Source organism: Petaurus breviceps, unplaced genomic scaffold (genome assembly GCF_028583685.1).
Source record: "Petaurus breviceps papuanus isolate PSGF00001 unplaced genomic scaffold, PetGlider_PUasm1.0 188, whole genome shotgun sequence".
Lineage (NCBI taxonomy): Eukaryota > Metazoa > Chordata > Mammalia > Diprotodontia > Petauridae > Petaurus > Petaurus breviceps.
The window spans coordinates 33,689,241-33,707,043 of NW_027185804.1; the positions used below are offsets into that span (position 1 = coordinate 33,689,241).

A 17,803-nucleotide genomic window follows, 5' to 3' on the forward strand; every position below is an offset into this window, starting at 1 on the left:
ATAGTGGGGCTATGTATGTACCCTTGTGGCAAGCGAGTAAAAGTATATTGTCTACCCTGCCAAGTGAAAGCGAAGTGGTCCCATTGTTTAGAGTCTATTGGGATGGTGAAGAAGGCATTTGCCAAGTCAATAACTGCATACCAAGTCCCATCATATTTCTGGATCCTTTCTATTAAGGTGATGGTATCTGGAACAGCAGCATACAAAGAAGGAGTCACCTTATTCAACTGTCTATAATCCACAGTCATTCTCCACGTCCCGTCTGATTTTCTTACTGGCCAGACAGGATTATTCCATCTTGTGGTTGTAGGGACTAACACTCCTGCTTCAACATATTCCTTTATAGTAGTGGCAATTTCATCTTGCCCACCTGGCACACGATACTGTTTTAAAGTAATTACTTCAGAAGGTTCAGGTAAAGTGATTGGGTCCATTTTTAGTTTTCCTACTAAAACTGTATTAATTCCTATCTTCCTCACAGCAAATTGGTATCTTCCTTCAGGTAAATTCAGAGTCATGCCTCTCAATACATCTATTCCAATGATGTATTCAGGAATGGGTACAACAACCACAGTATATTCCTTCTTAGGTAACTGCCCAATTTTCATTGTTATTTTAACCTGTCTGGCTGATATTTCAGTGCCTCCTAGACCTGTGATGGTAATAGGAGTTCCATGTTTAAACTTATCAGGGTTTCCATAGATGAGTGTGGCCTCAGCCCCAGTATCAATCAGTGCCCTAGTCACAGTAGTTGATCCATTCTTCCAATATATTGTTAAACCAATATGGGGTCTGCAATCTCTTCTGCATATTTCTTTTATCTGGGCTGGGGCTTGGCCTATCTCCTATTCCCCCTGAAGGTGAGGCAAACTTGGATACAAAGATTCAGATTCAGAAATACCTGCGGGGGTGGTTCCTGCTTCCCTGTTCATTCTAATGCTAAGTACCTTTTCTTGGTACAGCTTATGCAGCTCTTCAGTTGGAATACCATCTATTCTTCTAAAGTCCACCCCAGCTCTTAATAGAGCAGTGAACAGTTCCCTTCTTGTTGGTCTATTTTGTCTCTGAATCCTCTGGCTGTTTACTCTTCTCTCTCGAGGCAATTTGTCTTTTTCCCATTCCCCTAAATCGCTTAATTGTGAAATCTTATCCAGCACCTCTGAAAGAGGGTGCCCTATTTCTCCAATTAAAAGAGTCAGAATTAGGTGCTTATATGCAGGAGGAGCCGTCTTCACTATGATATTTCTATGAGGAACTCCTAGGGGGGTATCATAATATGCATTTGCATCTCCAATCAGGATAGCAGTTTTCATTACCTCCTCCTTTAACTTTCTCATACAGTCTCTAAGTGAGTACCAGGGTCTGTCTCCCCTAGGCCACATAGATTCAGTTGGATATTGCTTTTTGCAACCTTCTGCAGCTAAAGCTAGAAGACTCGTTTTGTTATTTCCTCCTTGCATATGGTGATCCCTAAAAGCCTGGTGTACAAAAGGATTCTGACTGATACTTATAAATTTTAAACAGTCCTCATTGTCCAGTGTTATTCCTCCTGCGCCTTCATCAGTGATTCTTACTATCCAAGACACTAAAGACTCCCCCATTCTTTGGGTAAATCTACTCAATATATCAGTGATCTCCTGTTGAGTGAAATCCTCAATTATCTCCCTGGACTCTGTTTTGCCTCGGTGGTTCTCCTGCCTTCTTCTTCGTATGGGAAGAGCTTCTACATTAGGAGACTCCTCATCTAACCTTGTTCCATTCTCCTCACACACATTCTCCTGGAAGCTGTCAGGGCAACTCTGCCCTGCCTGTACAAAAGCTGCATGCACATTCCTTCTGCTAGTTTTTTGCTTCCTTTTAGCTACATGAACAGTAGCTTGCTCCTGGACCACATGAGTCCCTCCAGTTTGCTCTTCTGAGTACTGTGACACAGAAAAATCCTCAGGCAAACCAGCTGAATCCCTAGCCATCCTAGCTCTTTCCTTCAGCAGCTTATCCCTACTTTTACACATAAGGCGATAACTTGTTAGCAGCACCCAGCCTCTCCTGCACACTCCTGCCAGTTCTTTGCCTGGTTCTATGGGTATTGCTTTCAAACATCTTTCCAAATCTCCAGGTTCTCCCTCTCTTAGCCTTGGTTCCCAGTTTTCACAGGGCCCTGTTCTTTTAGCCCATTCTCTGGCTAGAGAGGAATAAGGGAAATCCTCCCATCCTGGAATAGCCATTTCTCCCTCTAAAGCCCCACTGCTTCCAAATAGAGGCCTGACATTTTGTGATCCCATCCTCGTCGCCAAATGTATCAGCAATGCCATATTCACAATGCCTATAGAGATTACAAATATGCTGATATAATTATCCATCACAAAATACATCAGGTTTGCCATGTGGGGAAATAAACTAGAAAATTTATTAAGATACCAAAAGACTGAGTCCCAAAACCAGAAAGTGAAAGCCATCAGAGTAGTTATGACATTGGCACAGGTAGATAAAGTAGAAAGCACCCACATTTTCAAGCCCTCAAAACAGAACAGGCTACCTCAGGCAAAAGTCCTCCTCTCCCCACTCACAGCAACCACCCAGCGTCCTGGAAGAGCGCTCCCAGCAGCTCCGGCCCCTGGCAGTGCTCAGCCGGAGTCCTAACTCAAAAAAAAAAAAAAAAAGCACACCGCCGCCAACCGCCACCCCCAGGCCCGTGGGCTCGGCTTTTTTTTTTTTCTTGCTCTGCTATGTCAGCACGTCCATGGGGCATGGGAGATCTTTAAATCCCATAACCCTTACACTTGGTTCAGTGGCATTTTCAGGAGGGATAAGGGAAGTCCTTCACCTGTCTGGAGAGATTATAGGAAAGCAGTTGTCTAGATGAGAGCCATCTTGAGATTTTTTACTAATTTGATGAGTAGGGAGTGTTCCATTAACATTCAGGAGCTAGTTGCTCGTAACATCAGACTTCAGAACTGGACCAAGTGTAAGTGAACAGGCTTTTCCACTATTCATTCGCACCTTGCATCTTTCTTGGATGCCCAGTTCTCCCTGCTGCCGCATCGCTGCACCCACCCCAGGGGGTCACCAGGCGTTAGAGCTTGCAGCTGGTCTCTGCCCCTCCTCTTTTAAAAAAAAGAACCACAGGGGTAGCTTGTGATGTGGCAGTGTAGTCTTGAGCACTTAGCATAGTAGGAAGGGTGCTGGATATAATAATAGCTAGGATTTATAGAGTGATTTAATATTTGCAAAGTTCTCTATGTATGGATCTGATTTCGTCCTCACAACCCTGTGAAGTAGGTAAGGCTGAGAGGTCACAGAGCTAGTGAGTGTCTAAGGTACCACTTGAACTCAGGTCTCAGGTTGTGTACTGCAAGTCCTGCCCTCTGCCCCCTGGGCCATAGCTGCTGGATTTGGGGTTCGATCTGGCTGTGCATCATAGCTGTGCTTCTACTAACAGCACAATCTACATTTCTGAAGCACTTGCTGGGTTCAGAGTACTATTCTGAGTCCCGGGAGAAAAAGGAAGTTGAGTTAAGACGTGGTCTCTACCCCGAAGAAACTTCTGCTCTGGGAACTCCTAGTCATGTGGCCCTAGACAAGTCATTTCCCCTTCTCTAGGCCTTGTTTTCTGCATTTGCAGAATGAAGCAGGGCCAGATGATCTCTGAGCTCTTTTTGAGCATCAGCAGAGTGGGACTGCCCATTGCTGGTGAGGTGCAGTGCAGACAGTGCCGAGGCCATGAGTTCAGGGGTGTCAGATCTTTCTGAGGCTTCCATGCTTCTCACCTTGTGTTCCTGGGACAGCTTAAAAAATTAAGTCCCCTGTGTGAGAGCGTTGTGTGCAACTCTAACCAAATTTAATGCTCATCTTCTTACCCAGTAAGTGTCTGTGTCAAGTGAATGTGAGGGATAAAAAGCATTTTCATCTGTGTAGTTTGGACATGAAACAATTAGATTAAATGTGGTCAAAGACCCTTTTGAAGCACATAAGCCTTAGTACTATTAAAACAATAATCCCCCCAACTCGGCTCTTACTTTGTCGGTCTTATCTCAGATACAGCAGCTTCTGTTTTTAAAGGAATGTGTTTTAGATCAATACCCAAAATTCAATCATTTGCAGCCTGAGTTGAGTCAGCAGAGTGACTCTGTAAAATGATTTTGTGGGCTGCCATGTTCACTCTCCCCCCATAATTTCCGGAACAAATCAGAAGATGCTTTTTTGTTTTTTTTTTTCCATGTCAGCACAGCAAACAAAAGGTCCAGCTGTGATTTTTCTGCTGCTTACATCAACACCAGTAAGAGCGGCTCTGCAATCCAAATGTAGCTGGAGGTTTGTTGATCCACAAGGCCGACAAGAGCCCAGGTGGGGGCACTGAGGCTGGCCAGTGGCATGTTGTAAAGAGATGAAATATAAAGAAGGAGCAGTGCTTACATAGCTGTTTGGAGCAGAACAGTCACCCGGCACATTCTTCCAAGTGTTACCCTTAGGGCAGCTGAGGTACAGTGGATGAGCGCTGGCCTGGAGTCTGAAGATCCCGAGTTCAGATTTGGCCTCAGACACTTCCTAGCTGTGTGACTCTGGGCAAGTTACTTAACCATTTTTGCCTCAGTCTCTTCATCTGTAAAATGGGCTGGAGAAGGAACTGGCACAAACCATTGTAGTAGCTTTGCCAAGAAAACCCCAGATGGGGTCACAGAGTCAGAAACGACTGGCACGACTCAGCAACGCTGCTGCTGCTGCTGATGATGACGATGATGCTGACGATGGTGATGGTTTCCCTTGGCCCCTCCCACACTTGGTCAGTCCAGATGAACCTCATTACTGGTGATCCACAGCCAAGGTGAGGTGAGTGGGCTCACAGCTCAGACTGACCCTGGCTTTTTTCTGTTTCTTTTCACTGTTAAGCTTCTGGAATAAGAGGTCTACATCTGCGGTGTGTTCTTCACTTGAATACCTATTCACTCCATCGTCCCCTGCAGTCTGACCTCTCTCCCCACAACTACAGAAACTCTACTGTAGAGATTCCCAAGGGCCACCTACAGCACAGTGTGAAGTACTCTCACCATCCTCCCTCCCATAGCCTTAGTTTGTCTTCTCTCTTTTTTTGTCCACAGGTATAATTCTGCTACCATGGTTTTTTGGGGTTTTTTTTTCTTTTTTTGCTTTTTGGAGGGCAGTTGGGGTTAAGTAACTTGCCCAAGGTTACACGGCTAGTTTTTTTTGTGTGGGTATTAAGTATCTGAGGCAGGAACCGAACTCCGGTCCTCCTGACTCCGGGGCCGGCTCTTTACTCACTGTGCCACCTAGCCGCCCCTTCTGCTACCATATGTTGAGCTTGGAAATCCCTCTCCTCTAACTTCCTTTCCCTTTCCTGTGCTCCTCCTCAACTTTCTCATCCTTCTGCCACTTCCAGTCTCTCACCCCATCCTTATTCTTACAGGCCATCACCCCTGGCAAAGATAACTACTCTTTCCTCCTTCACAGTATTGACTGTGTGAACAGCTGGTCCAGCTCTCTACTGTTCTCCACCTTTGATTCCATTGCCCACTTAATTATCAATATGCTTCCTTTTAAGTATCATCCCTTCCTGTTAAATTGTTCCTGTGCCCTGTATCTATGTATACCTGTAAACATATATACATACATTCACATATGTATTCATATGCCCATATACCCTCATATATAGATATATATTTCTATTCCCTTCAGCTACTGAGAAAAGTTTCATAAGTTACAATTACTGTTTTTTTTTCCATGTAGGAATGTTAATAGTTCAACTTTGATAAGTTCCTTATGATTTCTTTTCCCTGTTTACCTTCTCATGCTTCTGCTTCTTGTATCTGAATGTCAAATTTTCTATTCAACTCTGGTTTTCTCAGCAAGAATGCTTGAAAGTCCTCTATTCAACTGAATGACCATATTTTCCCCTGAAACATGATACTCAGTTTTGCTGGGTAGGTGACTCTTGGTTTTAATCCCAGCTCCTTTGACCTCCAGAATATCATACTCCAAGCCCTTCGATCCCTCAGTGTAGAAGCTGCCAGATCCTGGGTTATTCTGATTGTGTTTCCACGTTTCTTTCTGGCTGCTTGTAATATTCTCTCCTTAATCTGGGAATTCCAGAACCTGGCTATAATATTCCTAGGAGTTTTCTTTTTGGGGTCTTTTTCAGGAGGTGATCGGTGGATTCTTTCAACCTCTATTTTGCCCTCTGGTTCTAAAACATCAGGACAGTTTTCTTTGAGAACTTCCTGAAGGATGATTTCTAGGTTCTTACTTTGATCATGGCTTTCAGGTAGTCCAATAATTTTTAAATTATCTCTTCTGAATCTATTTTCCAGGTCAGTGGCTTTTCCCATGAGATATTTCACATTGCCTTCTATTCTTTCATTTATTTGGATCTGTTTAACAGCATCTTGATTTCTCATAAAGTCATTAGCTTCCATTTGCTACAGTCTAATTCTGAAGGAATGATTCTCCTCGTTGAGCTTTTGAGATTCTTTTTCCATCTGGCAAATTCGGCTTTTTAAGGCATTCTTCGCCTCATTGCCTTTCTGAGCCTCTTTTGCCATTTGAGTTAGTCTGTTCTTTAATGAGTTGTTTTCCTCATTCAGGCTGTTGACTCTCATTTCATACTTTTCTTGCATTGTTCTCATTTCTCTTCCCAGTTTTTCCTCCACTTCTCTTATTTGCTTCTTAAGGTCTTAAGAAGCAAATAAGGTCTTCTTAAGGTCTTCTTATGGCCTGTAACCAGCTTGTATTTTCCTTTGAAGCTTTGGTGCAGGAGTTCTGACTTCACTGCTTTCCTCCTGTTCCATGCTTTGCTCCTTTTTGTCTCCAAAATAGGAATCTAATGTTGGAATCTTCTGTCTGCTTTGTTTCCTTTGCCTGCTCATGTCTCCCCTCAGTCACTTGACCCCTGGGCTTTTTGCCACAGGAGGACTCTGCCATCAGACAGGGGAGCTTTCGTCCCAAACGCTGAGCTTTTCTCAGATGCCAGAGGTATTAGATGGGTGCCCTCTCTGAGGTCTCCACACGCTCTGGCAAGCTGGATACACACCCCAGGACCTCCACCCTAGACTGCAATCCAGATCCAAGAAGGTTAAAGCAAGAGGGATTACCCCTCGGACTGATGCTTGGTCCCCCTACACTCTGTAGGCCAGGAGCTGAAGCTGCCACTTGATGCTAGCTAGCTCTGCCGGTGTCTCAGCGGCTTCTCACCCTGGGGGCAAAAGCCATGTACTCCCACTTACTGGGTCCCAAAGTCCAGACTGCACTGACCTCTCACTTTGTCCTTCGCTTCTATGTGTTGATAAATCTGGAAACGGCCACGGCTGCTGCTGATCTGGAGTCCCTCTGGCCGGTGGCTGGTCAGGCCCTCCCTGGGGCAAAAGTCTCAGCATGGGGCTGGGCTCGGCTCCCAGAGCGCTGCGCTGGACGATTCCTGCCAGCCTGCTGGGCTGTCCTCAGTGAGAGGTTAGCTTCTCTGTGTCATTTTGTGGGTTCTGCAGCTCCAAAGTTTATTTAGAGTCCCCTTTTATATGGATTGGGGAAGGTGGAAGCCGGAGCTGCGGGAAGGTCATGCTTCTACTCAGCCATCTTGACTCCGCCCCGCCTCCCCCCCCCAATATGCTTCCCTTAACAAATCCATGCCTTGTTACATCCTGTGCCTTCTCTGCTCCCTCCTGCATGATGCTGCTGGGGAAAGCCTCACAATATGTTGACATACTTGGTCCATTGCAGAGGTTTTATCTAATTTCACCTAGACGCTCGCTGACATACAGCCTTCTTTTTGTTCTTCCCTGATTGACTTTCTGTCCCTTCCCATGAACTTTCCCAAACTTCTTTTCTCCTCAAACTCCTGTCTATACCTGTGTCTGCAGATGAATTTGCATTAAGAAGATGAAATTTGATAGAGATAAGTATACAGCCGTATAGGAATGTTTTGAAAAATCAACATCACTAGTGCAAGAGTGGTCAGATTGCCATTTTTCTGAAAAAGATCAGGAGGTTTTTGTTAACTGTGAGCTCAGTATTGATCAGTAGTGACACAACAGTCAGAAAAGCTAATGGGATCGGAGGTAGCGTTAAAAGAGACAACACTCCTAGGCGTATGGAGGCAGTGGTTTTGATGTTCTCTGTCATATTCAGATATGGCTTTGAATATTGTGTTCGGTTTGGACATCACATCTTAGGAAGAATGTGGATGAATGGGAGAACATCTGCAGAAGGGACCAGAAGGAAAGGGCCTCAAGTAAGAATTGAGAGCACTTGTGGGTATTTAGCCTAGAAAAGAGACAATTAAAGTTATCCAAAAGTAGAATGATCTGCCTTGAGAGCTGTTAAGATCCTCTTTACTGGAAGTCTTCAGGTAGAAACTGGCCAGCTCCCTCTTGTGTGCTGTGGTTGAGATTCTATGGGGGAATCGTTTGGACAAGATGGCCATCAAGATATCCCTGCCCATTCTGAAGTTTTATTAGTTTGCAATTGAATGTCACTGCACCATAATAAATTTTGTATTCAAGGAATTTTAAAAATGGGAAAGACTTACATGAAATAATTGCAACATGAACAAAACCAAAGCCCAAAGTTCGGTATACTGGTCATTTCCAGTTGTAGAGCTAGACCGTGGTAATAGAGACAAATTTATATTATTTGCACAATAAAGGTCACAGTGGAACAGGAAGAAGTATGATATAGGTGCTCATATGGTACAATGCAAGTATTTCAGGAAAAGTTGAAATAATAGAAGTTTCAGATATGTGTTAATTACAGTCTTTTGGTATTTTGTTTCAGCTTCTATGCTTGGTTTGTTTTTTTTTTTCCCTTATATTGAAATAAAATAAAGAATAATAATTCAGTGAGTTAATCTCCAACTCAGAAACCTTCGGCAACCGGAGGTGGAAAGGTCTTAGAAAGCATATAGATGAGGAGAAAGACTCAATGTACTGTTATTTTGCACCTGACTGATAATATAATTTAGTATAAGAAATGTTTTCTTGCTTACCAACTTTATCTCCCCAAGTAGTGCCTGCCATAACAGTGTCTCATGCCAAATGTATGTTTAATGAATATTAGTTTGATTAAACTATAAAGTGAGCTCCTTGAAAGCAAGGATTATGATTTCAATTGCTTTGTCCCCCTCCAGTGCCCAGCATGGTGCCAAACATAGAGGGTCCACTTGAAAAAGTTTGTTTATTGATCTGTGAATGCCACATATTGTTAGATCCCCTCCCTCCCTGTCACATACACACCAACAACACATTTGGAGGGGGTGGGTCAGAAACGAAGGACAGAAAACTTTGATTAAATGAGATATAGCATCGAAATTCATCTTGGGCATCCTTTCCAGGGTGTAGTGAAACAGCCCAGATGCCCCAGGCTACCTGGCTACTGTTGCCCTCATAAGCCACCTTTAGACAAGTGGCATCATCCCTGTCACTGACAGACCATTAAAAATCCACTAAAAATACGTAGAAAGGAGGGCAGAGTAAAACAAACTTATTTTAGCTCCATTCTCTGACCTCGTTAAATTTGACAGTTGATTTTTTTTCTTATTAGAGACCTTGAGCTTGTTGTTCCTGACTCTGGTCAGATGCTCTAGTAGGGATTATGGGTTTCTGTGCACAGGCACTTATGGGATTTTTGTAAAATAAAGCCATGAAAAGGTATGCTTATAATCTTAAAGTATGTTTTCTTAGACTTTCCTTTCTTAGAAAACAGTAATATACTTAGAAAATACATAAACTTTCATAGACTTCCCAGAGTGTGAATTATCTCTCAAGTGAAGATGGAAGAGATCCTGCCTTCTGGGGCAACACTCACAAACCAAGGTTGCCCAAAAAAGTCTTAGAGCACTTTTAAACTATAAAAGCTTTGGGGACTTTGGGGATACACAGACATACTTCAAGAAAACCAGACCAACTATACTTTTTTTAGGAAGGCCTCTAGAACACACTGGAGTCTGGCTTTCTTTAGGATGGAATTCAGAGCTATTAAACTTGATGAAACCTTTCCCTATTATTTCAGGGAGAAGTAAAATTAAGCATCCAGATGGAACATAATCAGGGGTGGCTAGGTGGTGCCGTGAGTAAAGCGCCAGCCCCAGAGTCAGGAGGACCCGAGTTTGGTTCCGGCCTCAGACACTTAACACCCACACAAAAAAACTAGCCGTTGTAAACTTGGGCAAGTTACTTAACCCCATCTGCCCTCCAAAAAGCAAATGGAACATAATTGCTCCCTGATGAGGAGGAATGGAGGGGGGAGAGCTTGACCAACTTTTTATTCTTTTAGATTCATACCGTAACAGAATTTTAGATCATTCAAGGAAGCAGTACCGAACACCTGGAAGAGTAAGTGGTGATGATCATAGTGAGTCAGCTTGGCTTCATCGAGACAAGGACATTGCTTTCTTAGTGGAAGGAGGTTGTCCACCATCTTGTCTGAGGCCGGCCATAGAGTTTATAGCCTCATTAAATTTTCACCAGAGGATGAAGTATTTGTAAGTACTCTGGTCGTGATGTTTTTGTGTGACCTTGTGTACATTTGAGACACATGCAATTTTTAACCAGGACATTATGAGAAATATATAGAAAGAACACTGACCTAGAGTGGAGTGCTAGTCCTCTCTCTGGCCACTCACTCGTTGAATGACTCTGGCTAAGTTATTTCCTTTCTCCAAGCCTCAGTTTCCTCCCTTTTTGAAATGAGGGAACTGGAATAGATAGCCGTCTAGTCCTAACATTCTATGATTCTAAGTAGGAATAAGCAATATAATAATTCTTTGTATCTTGCCAGCTGTACCATGTCTTTCTACCTCTCTCATAAGTCTAGACTTTGCTCATTAGAACAGCTTCCCCAAGAATACACTTATCTTTGTCTACTGTATTTGCTACATTGAGCCAGAAGTGTCTAAAACTAATAGGATCCATTCATTACAGCAGACTTAGAAACAATGGTGAGCATTAAAAAAAGTCAGAAGAGAACAAGGTCAGGTCCAATTCATGGATATGACTTGAAAATCCTTAACCAAACAAGGGATAAAAGTGCATTAAAGATAAAATATTTTTGGTGACCTGAAATTGAAAAGATTTAGCATTAATAAAATCAGTTACAGCTAGGATAAGAAGGGAAAGCATTTATTGAGGGAGAATCTCTGCATGAAGTATCCTGAACGGGCTCTGCTATGCAGGATGTCCCAGTGGTCATTTAGACCAAGCCCTGCCTGATAGGAGTCCCCTTTATAAGTGCCCACTGTCAGCCACTGCTTGAAGACTCCCAGGATAGGGCACCCTGCCGCCTCTTAGACAGCCTGTCCCACTTTGGGACAGCTTTTGTTGTTAGGACATGCTTCATGAGATTAAACCTAAGCTGTCATCTTTTTAGCATCTAGCCATTGCTCCAGGCTTGGGAGGGGGCCAAATAAAGTCTTCTCCACGTGACAATCCTCTAAACACTTGAACACCATTATTTGTATCTCACTCAAATCTTCTGTAGCCTAAATATCCTCAGTTCTCCCAAATTCAGTACTCCACGCCCTTCACCAACCTTGTTCTCCTCTGGAAGCTCTGTGCCTTATCAGTGTCTGCTAAGTGGAACAGCATGCTTCAGATGAAGTCTGACGAGGCCAGAGGACTCTGGGAATATCACCTCCTTGTCCTGGATTGCTCCTTATCACTATATTCTTGTTGTGACCTAAGATCACTTTGGCTTGTTTTGACTGCTACATCACACTGCTGATTTTTATTCAGCTTACATTTCATGAAAACCACGAGATCTTTTCACAGCAGCTACTGGCTGTCCATGTCTCCCCCTTCTTGGGAAGCTGATTTTTGCTTCCAAGATACAGGACTTTACCTTGATCCCTGTGGAATTTCATCTTATTAGATTCAGCCCCATCCTCTAGCCTGTCAAAATCCCTTTGGATCATGACTGTCATCCCTTGTGTTTGCTCTCTCTCCCAGCTTTGGGTCATTTGAGATGTGAAAGGCATGCTGTCTTTGTCCCTATTCAAGTCATTGGTAAATATGTGAACCAGCCCAAGGCCAGGCACAGATCCCTGGGGCACTGGAGACCTCCTGCTATGTTGACCATGAACCCCAGCCATTCAGTCAGGTCTGAGTCCATCTAGTTGTGTTGTTATCCAATCCACGTGGGATTGTGTATCAGAAGTATTACAGAAATTTAAGTAAACTCTGTCCACAGCATTCCCCTCCCAGGCTTAGTTACCTTGTCAGCAAAGGGAATGAGTTTGGTATGGCATGGTCTGTTCTTGGTGAAGCCAGCCTGGTTCTTCATCATCCCTGCTCCCCATTTTAGATGTTTGGCCACCATCTTGTGAATGATGCCTTCTAGAAATTTCTGAAGAATTGAAACTTGAGCTCACTGATTTATGGTTCATAGACTCTATTCTCTTCCCTAGTTTGAAAATTCTCCAATGTTGTATTCCTCCCATTTTCCCACAATTTGCAGATATTAATTAACAGTGGTTCAGTTGTCATGTCTACCAGTTTTTTAAGAATTCGAGGCTTTAGTTCATCTGGGCTGGGTAACTTTAATTCTTCAGGGGCAACTAGGTGTGGTGTTTTCTTCCTGCACTGTGTCCATCAGCTCTCTGCCTTGGTAAGGGACAAGGGAAAGCTGGGACCTGTGATTCCATGACCAGATGAGAAGACTGCCCCCCCCCCCCCACGCAAGGCGGTCTCTTCTTTGCCTAGAGCTCTTTCCGCTATGTCAGTCTGCCTCTATGTCATATAGGGAATTAACACAGTTAAGAAAGACCAAGAGCCATTTCCAAATGATGAGGTTGTCAAAGGGCATGAATAAATAGTTCTGAAATTAAGGATTGTGAACTATTAACAACCATATGAAAGGTTGTCCCAATTCGTTAATAATAGGGATACAAATCAAAGCAACCTTGAGGTTTCACTTCATAGCCAGCAAACTGAGGAAGGTAACAAAAGATAGACATCGTAAGGGTTGTCAGGGCTGGAGTGAGATAGACCAACGTATGGTCGGTTGAGCTGTGGAAGCATTTTGGGATTATGGCTAAAAATAAATAAATAGGTACTGAAATGTCCGTCAGAGATTTTATTCCTAGGATATGCCTCAAGAAGGTCAGGTCAAAATTCCAAAAGATCATGATGGAAAATGCTGTCCACATCCAGAGAAAGAACTATGGAGTCTGAATGCAGTCAAAGCATACTATTTTCAGCTTTTTCAAAAATGTTTTCTTTCTTGTGGTTTTTCCCTTTTGTTCTGATTCTTCTTTAACAAAATGACTAATGTGGAAATGTATTTAATATGATTGTACATGTGTAACCTATATCAGATTACTTGCTGTCTTGGAGAGGGGAGACTGGGAGGGTTAAAAAAATTTGAAACTCAAAATTTTATAAAAGTGAATGTTGAAAAAATAGTTGTTTTTTTATAAAGACCGGGTCAATAAGTATTTTATTACTATGTGTCAAGTAACTGAAGTCCATAGAATTAATCATGGCTGGTCTGGGTGCTTCCACAAAATGGAGGCTCAATTCACTAAAGGAGAAAAGAGTCGCAGTGATGGAGAGAGAGGACAGATGAATTGTTAGTGGCACTGTCTGGGAGTGAAGCAGAGATGGTTTGAGCCTTCCTCAAAATGGAGCTTCCTGGAGGAACTTGCCAATGGGAGAGGGGTTGAAGGGCAGAGGGAGGGGGCAGATGGAGCTTGGTGGCAAAGTCTGGACAGTGAGCATGGGAATAAAAGGTCTCATGCACAAAAATATTCATAAGTATCACTTTTAAAATATTTGTATTTTATTAAATACTTCCCAGTTACATTAAAAAAATATTTTTACATTATTTTTAAAAATTTTGAGATCCCAGTTCTCTCCCTCCCTCCTGCCCCCTCCTCTACACCTTGAGAAAGCAAGTAATAGGATATTGATTATATGTGTAAAGTCAAAACACCACTTGTGGTAGCAAGAAGCTGCAAAACAATGTCCTCCCCACCCCCCGCCTTTTGGGGATTGGCTAAGCAAATTGGGGGTAGGTGAAAGGAAGGGAACATTCCTCTGCACTGTGAGAAACAGTGACCCTGAAGAATTCAGAGAAGCCGAGCAGAAAGAAAAAAGCTGAATGTGCCTTGTAAGGTGACCATGAATGACCCAGATGGGAGACCTTGGGTGTGAAGTACTCTTCACTCTGGGGTACAGCCAGAATGTTGCGGAAATTGTGTTTTCTCTTTTTTATTTCTTTGTTACACAGGGATAGTTTGCTAGGTAGAGGAAAAGGGCATTTGGAGATGTAGCTGATGTAAAAACAAGATAGTGACAAAAAAATTTAAAACACCCTTGTGAAAATCCATCAGTAGAAATGGAACCAATTAAGTGTCTGCCATTTTGTCAGTGCTGATTTTCCCCCATTACATGTGAAATTCTCCTTGGTTTTAAAAATCTCTTGTTTCATTCACAGATATTCGCAGTTCTTCTTCCTTGTTCCACCCTATGCCCCAAAGAAACCAATAGCAAAAAAAAGAAAGAGAGAGAGAGAGGGAGGGAGGGAGGGAGGAAAGGAAGGAAGGAAGGAAGGAAGGAAGGAAGGAAGGAAGGAAGGAAGGAAGGAAGGAAGGAAGGAAGGAAGGAAGGAAGGAAGGAAGGAAGGAAAAGAAAGAGAGAGAATTCATCCATCACCTGAAAATTAGTTGTTTTGGAAAAATATTTTCTTCCTCAACTATTTTCCGTGCTCCAGCTCCGGTTTCTGAGCTTGATTTATAGATTACCTGCTTTGTTACACATACTCTCCTCATTCCTGTTTATTCATTCTACTTGTTTACCAGTGTTACCATCCTTTGCCTCCCAGCTGTTGTGAACCTTGCTCTAACAACTCTCTTGCCTAAATCGAGCAGCCTTGGATTGCCCTAATCTCGTAGATGACGCACTCAGCTTCTACTATCTTTTCCCCCATAAAACATAAATCTTGTATGACTGTTCTTTGCTTGGAACAACCTCGTGCTGGGGAATAATCAGAGATAGGACCAGGTTGCCATAGAGCAGGGTAACCTCCCCATTGCCTTCTGCATGGCAGGTCGGTCACATGGGGATGTTTGGGGGATAGTTAGTCCTGTCAGAAGTGAGAGGCATGCATCGTTAGGAGTCAATCAATAAAAGAAAAATTAACTTCAGTCATCTGTTTCACTTCCACCTCTGTGATTTGTGGCTGTGCCTTCCAGAGCTGCTCTTAAGAGAGTTAGAGGCCTGAAACTTGGGCTGTTTATCCAAGTACATTATTGTTTGGGTTTTTATTTTTCTGGGAGAAAGAATTATAAACAGTGTAATTCTCAAGAGCAGACCCATAATAATAAATCTAAACATAAACCACACATTAAAAGCTAGGCCAAAATAACAAATAAATGCAAAGTCTTTGCATCAGGAGGGAAATGGACTCAAAAGCAGACGGACAAGATAGTTCTTTATACTCAGCAGAGAGAGTGAGGGGCCAGGGACCTCCTGACTCAACTTTTGACCTCTTCGAAGCCCCAGGGACAAATAGAGTTACTTAATTCACCACTTCTTTAGTTTCTCCTTCTGTGAAAGAGAAGTAACACCACCTGCTTCTCACTGTACTCTGTTGCGAAGGCTCTAAAAAATGATGTACATAACCTCCTTTGAGATCCTTGGGAGAAAGGTACACTGTTAACACAAAATATTTTCATTCTAAGCTTCCAGGAGTTAGTGGTAGATTTCTAAGAGCTAGAACAGCTGGTGTCACCTGGCAGTATCATACTTTTGGCTGTAAGGCTGCATGTACCCAGCTTTTGAGAGAGTCAGCAAGTAGAAAAAGGATCCTTCGGGATGTTGAACCGGGAAAGGAGTTCTCAGTGGCCAAATAACTTAAAGACCTGGTTGTTGAATTTCTTTGTTGACTGTTAAAAAAAAAAATGACATGTCACCTGCTGGTGTTCCGTTGAACAGTTCGTTTTCCTGATTGTGCGCTATTGCCAAATGCTAAGAAATGATGACTGTTCTATGGAGATTTAAGATTTTCAGAGCACTGTCTCACAACAGCCTGGTGGAGGCCTTGCAAGGAGGCTTAGAGAGTTGTGACTTAGCCACGGTTACACAGCCATGACTGAAAACCAAACTTGACTTTCTGACTCCCAAGTCTATTATTTCTCTCATCATACCAGAATTGAGCATGGTTGCTTTTAGAGAGTTTCTGTATCGTTGGAATTTGGTTTCTTCATAGGGTAAAGTGGGTTCTACTATAAAACTGGATACCTTTGGCCACCTTATGTGATATCTGTCATAGATATGATGAATGGAACTTTTCATTTGGCTTGCCATAGTCAGATCTATCTAATTATTCTCATTACACATGCAATAACTTGGTTCACTTAATGCTATTTCTCAGGAAGAGAATGGGGACTATACATATATGGAAAAAGTAAAGATACCCTTGGATCATGGCACTTTGTTGATGATGGAGGGAGCTACCCAAGCAGATTGGCAGGTAAGAATATGGAAGTAGTATGAGTGGCATCTTTTGGACAATTTCCCAGATGTAGCCCAGGGCTACGAATTTAGGAAACGCTATAATTTCATGAAGATTGAGACATGAAGTTAACATCCCATCAAGCTTGATAATGCTTATTGGTTGGTCATTGCCATTGTGTCTGATACTATGCACAAGGCTTCAGTCAAAGAGTATCTCAGGCCAGGTTCTCTTTAAAGTATTGAAGGGCTAGGATCAATCACCATTTAAGGGATGTGTCACATGTTGCCCTTTGGTTTACGTTAAAAGATTTGCCATTTAGGATCCTTCATGTTGGACTGGGGAGAATGGCAGGAGGTTGAGATGAAGAGTATTTCTTGGAGAAGAAATTATCTCAGTGCTAGAAAGTTCTCACTTTGTGGTAGGGGAATATTAGAAGGCAGGGAGAGAGTTTTTATACAAGGGTTCATCATCAGTATTCGTTTGAAACCTTTGTCGTATCCACTTTAGGGAGGTTAGAATAGCAACATTCTTTCCTTAAAATTGCCTTTAATGCACAGATCTTTCTATGTCTGCACTTAGTTATAAAATGTAGTTGTTAATAACTTGTCTGTTTCTCTGTAGCACCGGGTGCCCAAGGAGTACCATTCTAAGGAAGCAAGAGTGAACCTGACCTTTAGAACTGTTTTCTCTGAGCCCAGTGGGATGGATTCAAGAATGACTTAAGAGCCTTCTCAGAGAAACTGCCCTTGGAATGATTCCAACCTTTGACATCAAGCATTCCAAGGATGTGGGCCTGGACATTCAGGTGATATAGCTCCATAGGGGATGAGAGTCTAATTGGTGCCTTAGAGAGTTCTGTGAAATAGTAGCAATAGTTCTTGTTTGGATTATGCTTGTTGTGGGAATAGTAATCCCTAAACAGGTCTCAGACTTGTGGATTTGCTTTGTACAAATTAAAATCTATTATGGTTGTACTCACAGATGATTTCTTCCATTGTCTTTCCTTTTTCCTTCATTTGTATACAAGAACCATGAATGGATGGATTTGTATCTCCAAGGGATTTGCACATGCTTCCCCCTGTGACTTGAGGGAAGCTAAGATGTAAATATGTGCCACCATCTCTGGTCAGACAGCTGCTGAAATCTAAACGGAGGTGTTTTTCCTGGGCTGCTTTGAAATTTGCCTTGACTTCTTGCCTTCTGTGCTATTGCCATGGAAGGCTGTGTATCCAGAGCACACAGAACAGCTCTGAGTCACTCAGCTTCTCAGGCTCTGCTTTCGCCAGCCCCTCCAACCTGAGAACCTCAGGGAGCTGATCCATCGGGCCCAGCCACCGTTGGGCAGTCA

At 42.8% G+C, this 17,803-nt stretch overlaps 1 protein-coding gene across 6 annotated transcripts in view; it reads left to right on the top strand.

The window, feature by feature from the left end:
• Window positions 1-17,435, top strand: part of ALKBH3 (alkB homolog 3, alpha-ketoglutarate dependent dioxygenase) — a 57,697-nt gene extending 40,262 nt beyond the window's left edge. For 4 of the 6 annotated variants that reach the window (XM_069091466.1, XM_069091465.1, XM_069091464.1 and 1 more), the window contains exons 10-11: window positions 16,372-16,470; window positions 17,077-17,435. In XM_069091466.1, the coding sequence (XP_068947567.1) occupies window positions 16,372-16,470; window positions 17,077-17,178 (201 nt within the window). In that variant the 3' untranslated portion in view covers window positions 17,179-17,435. Of the gene's footprint in view, window positions 1-4,223; window positions 4,828-16,371; window positions 16,471-17,076 lie in introns of all 6 variants that reach the window. The other 2 variants (XR_011168942.1, XR_011168943.1) reach the window with 2 other exon arrangements.
• Window positions 17,436-17,803: the final 368 nt, after the last annotated feature.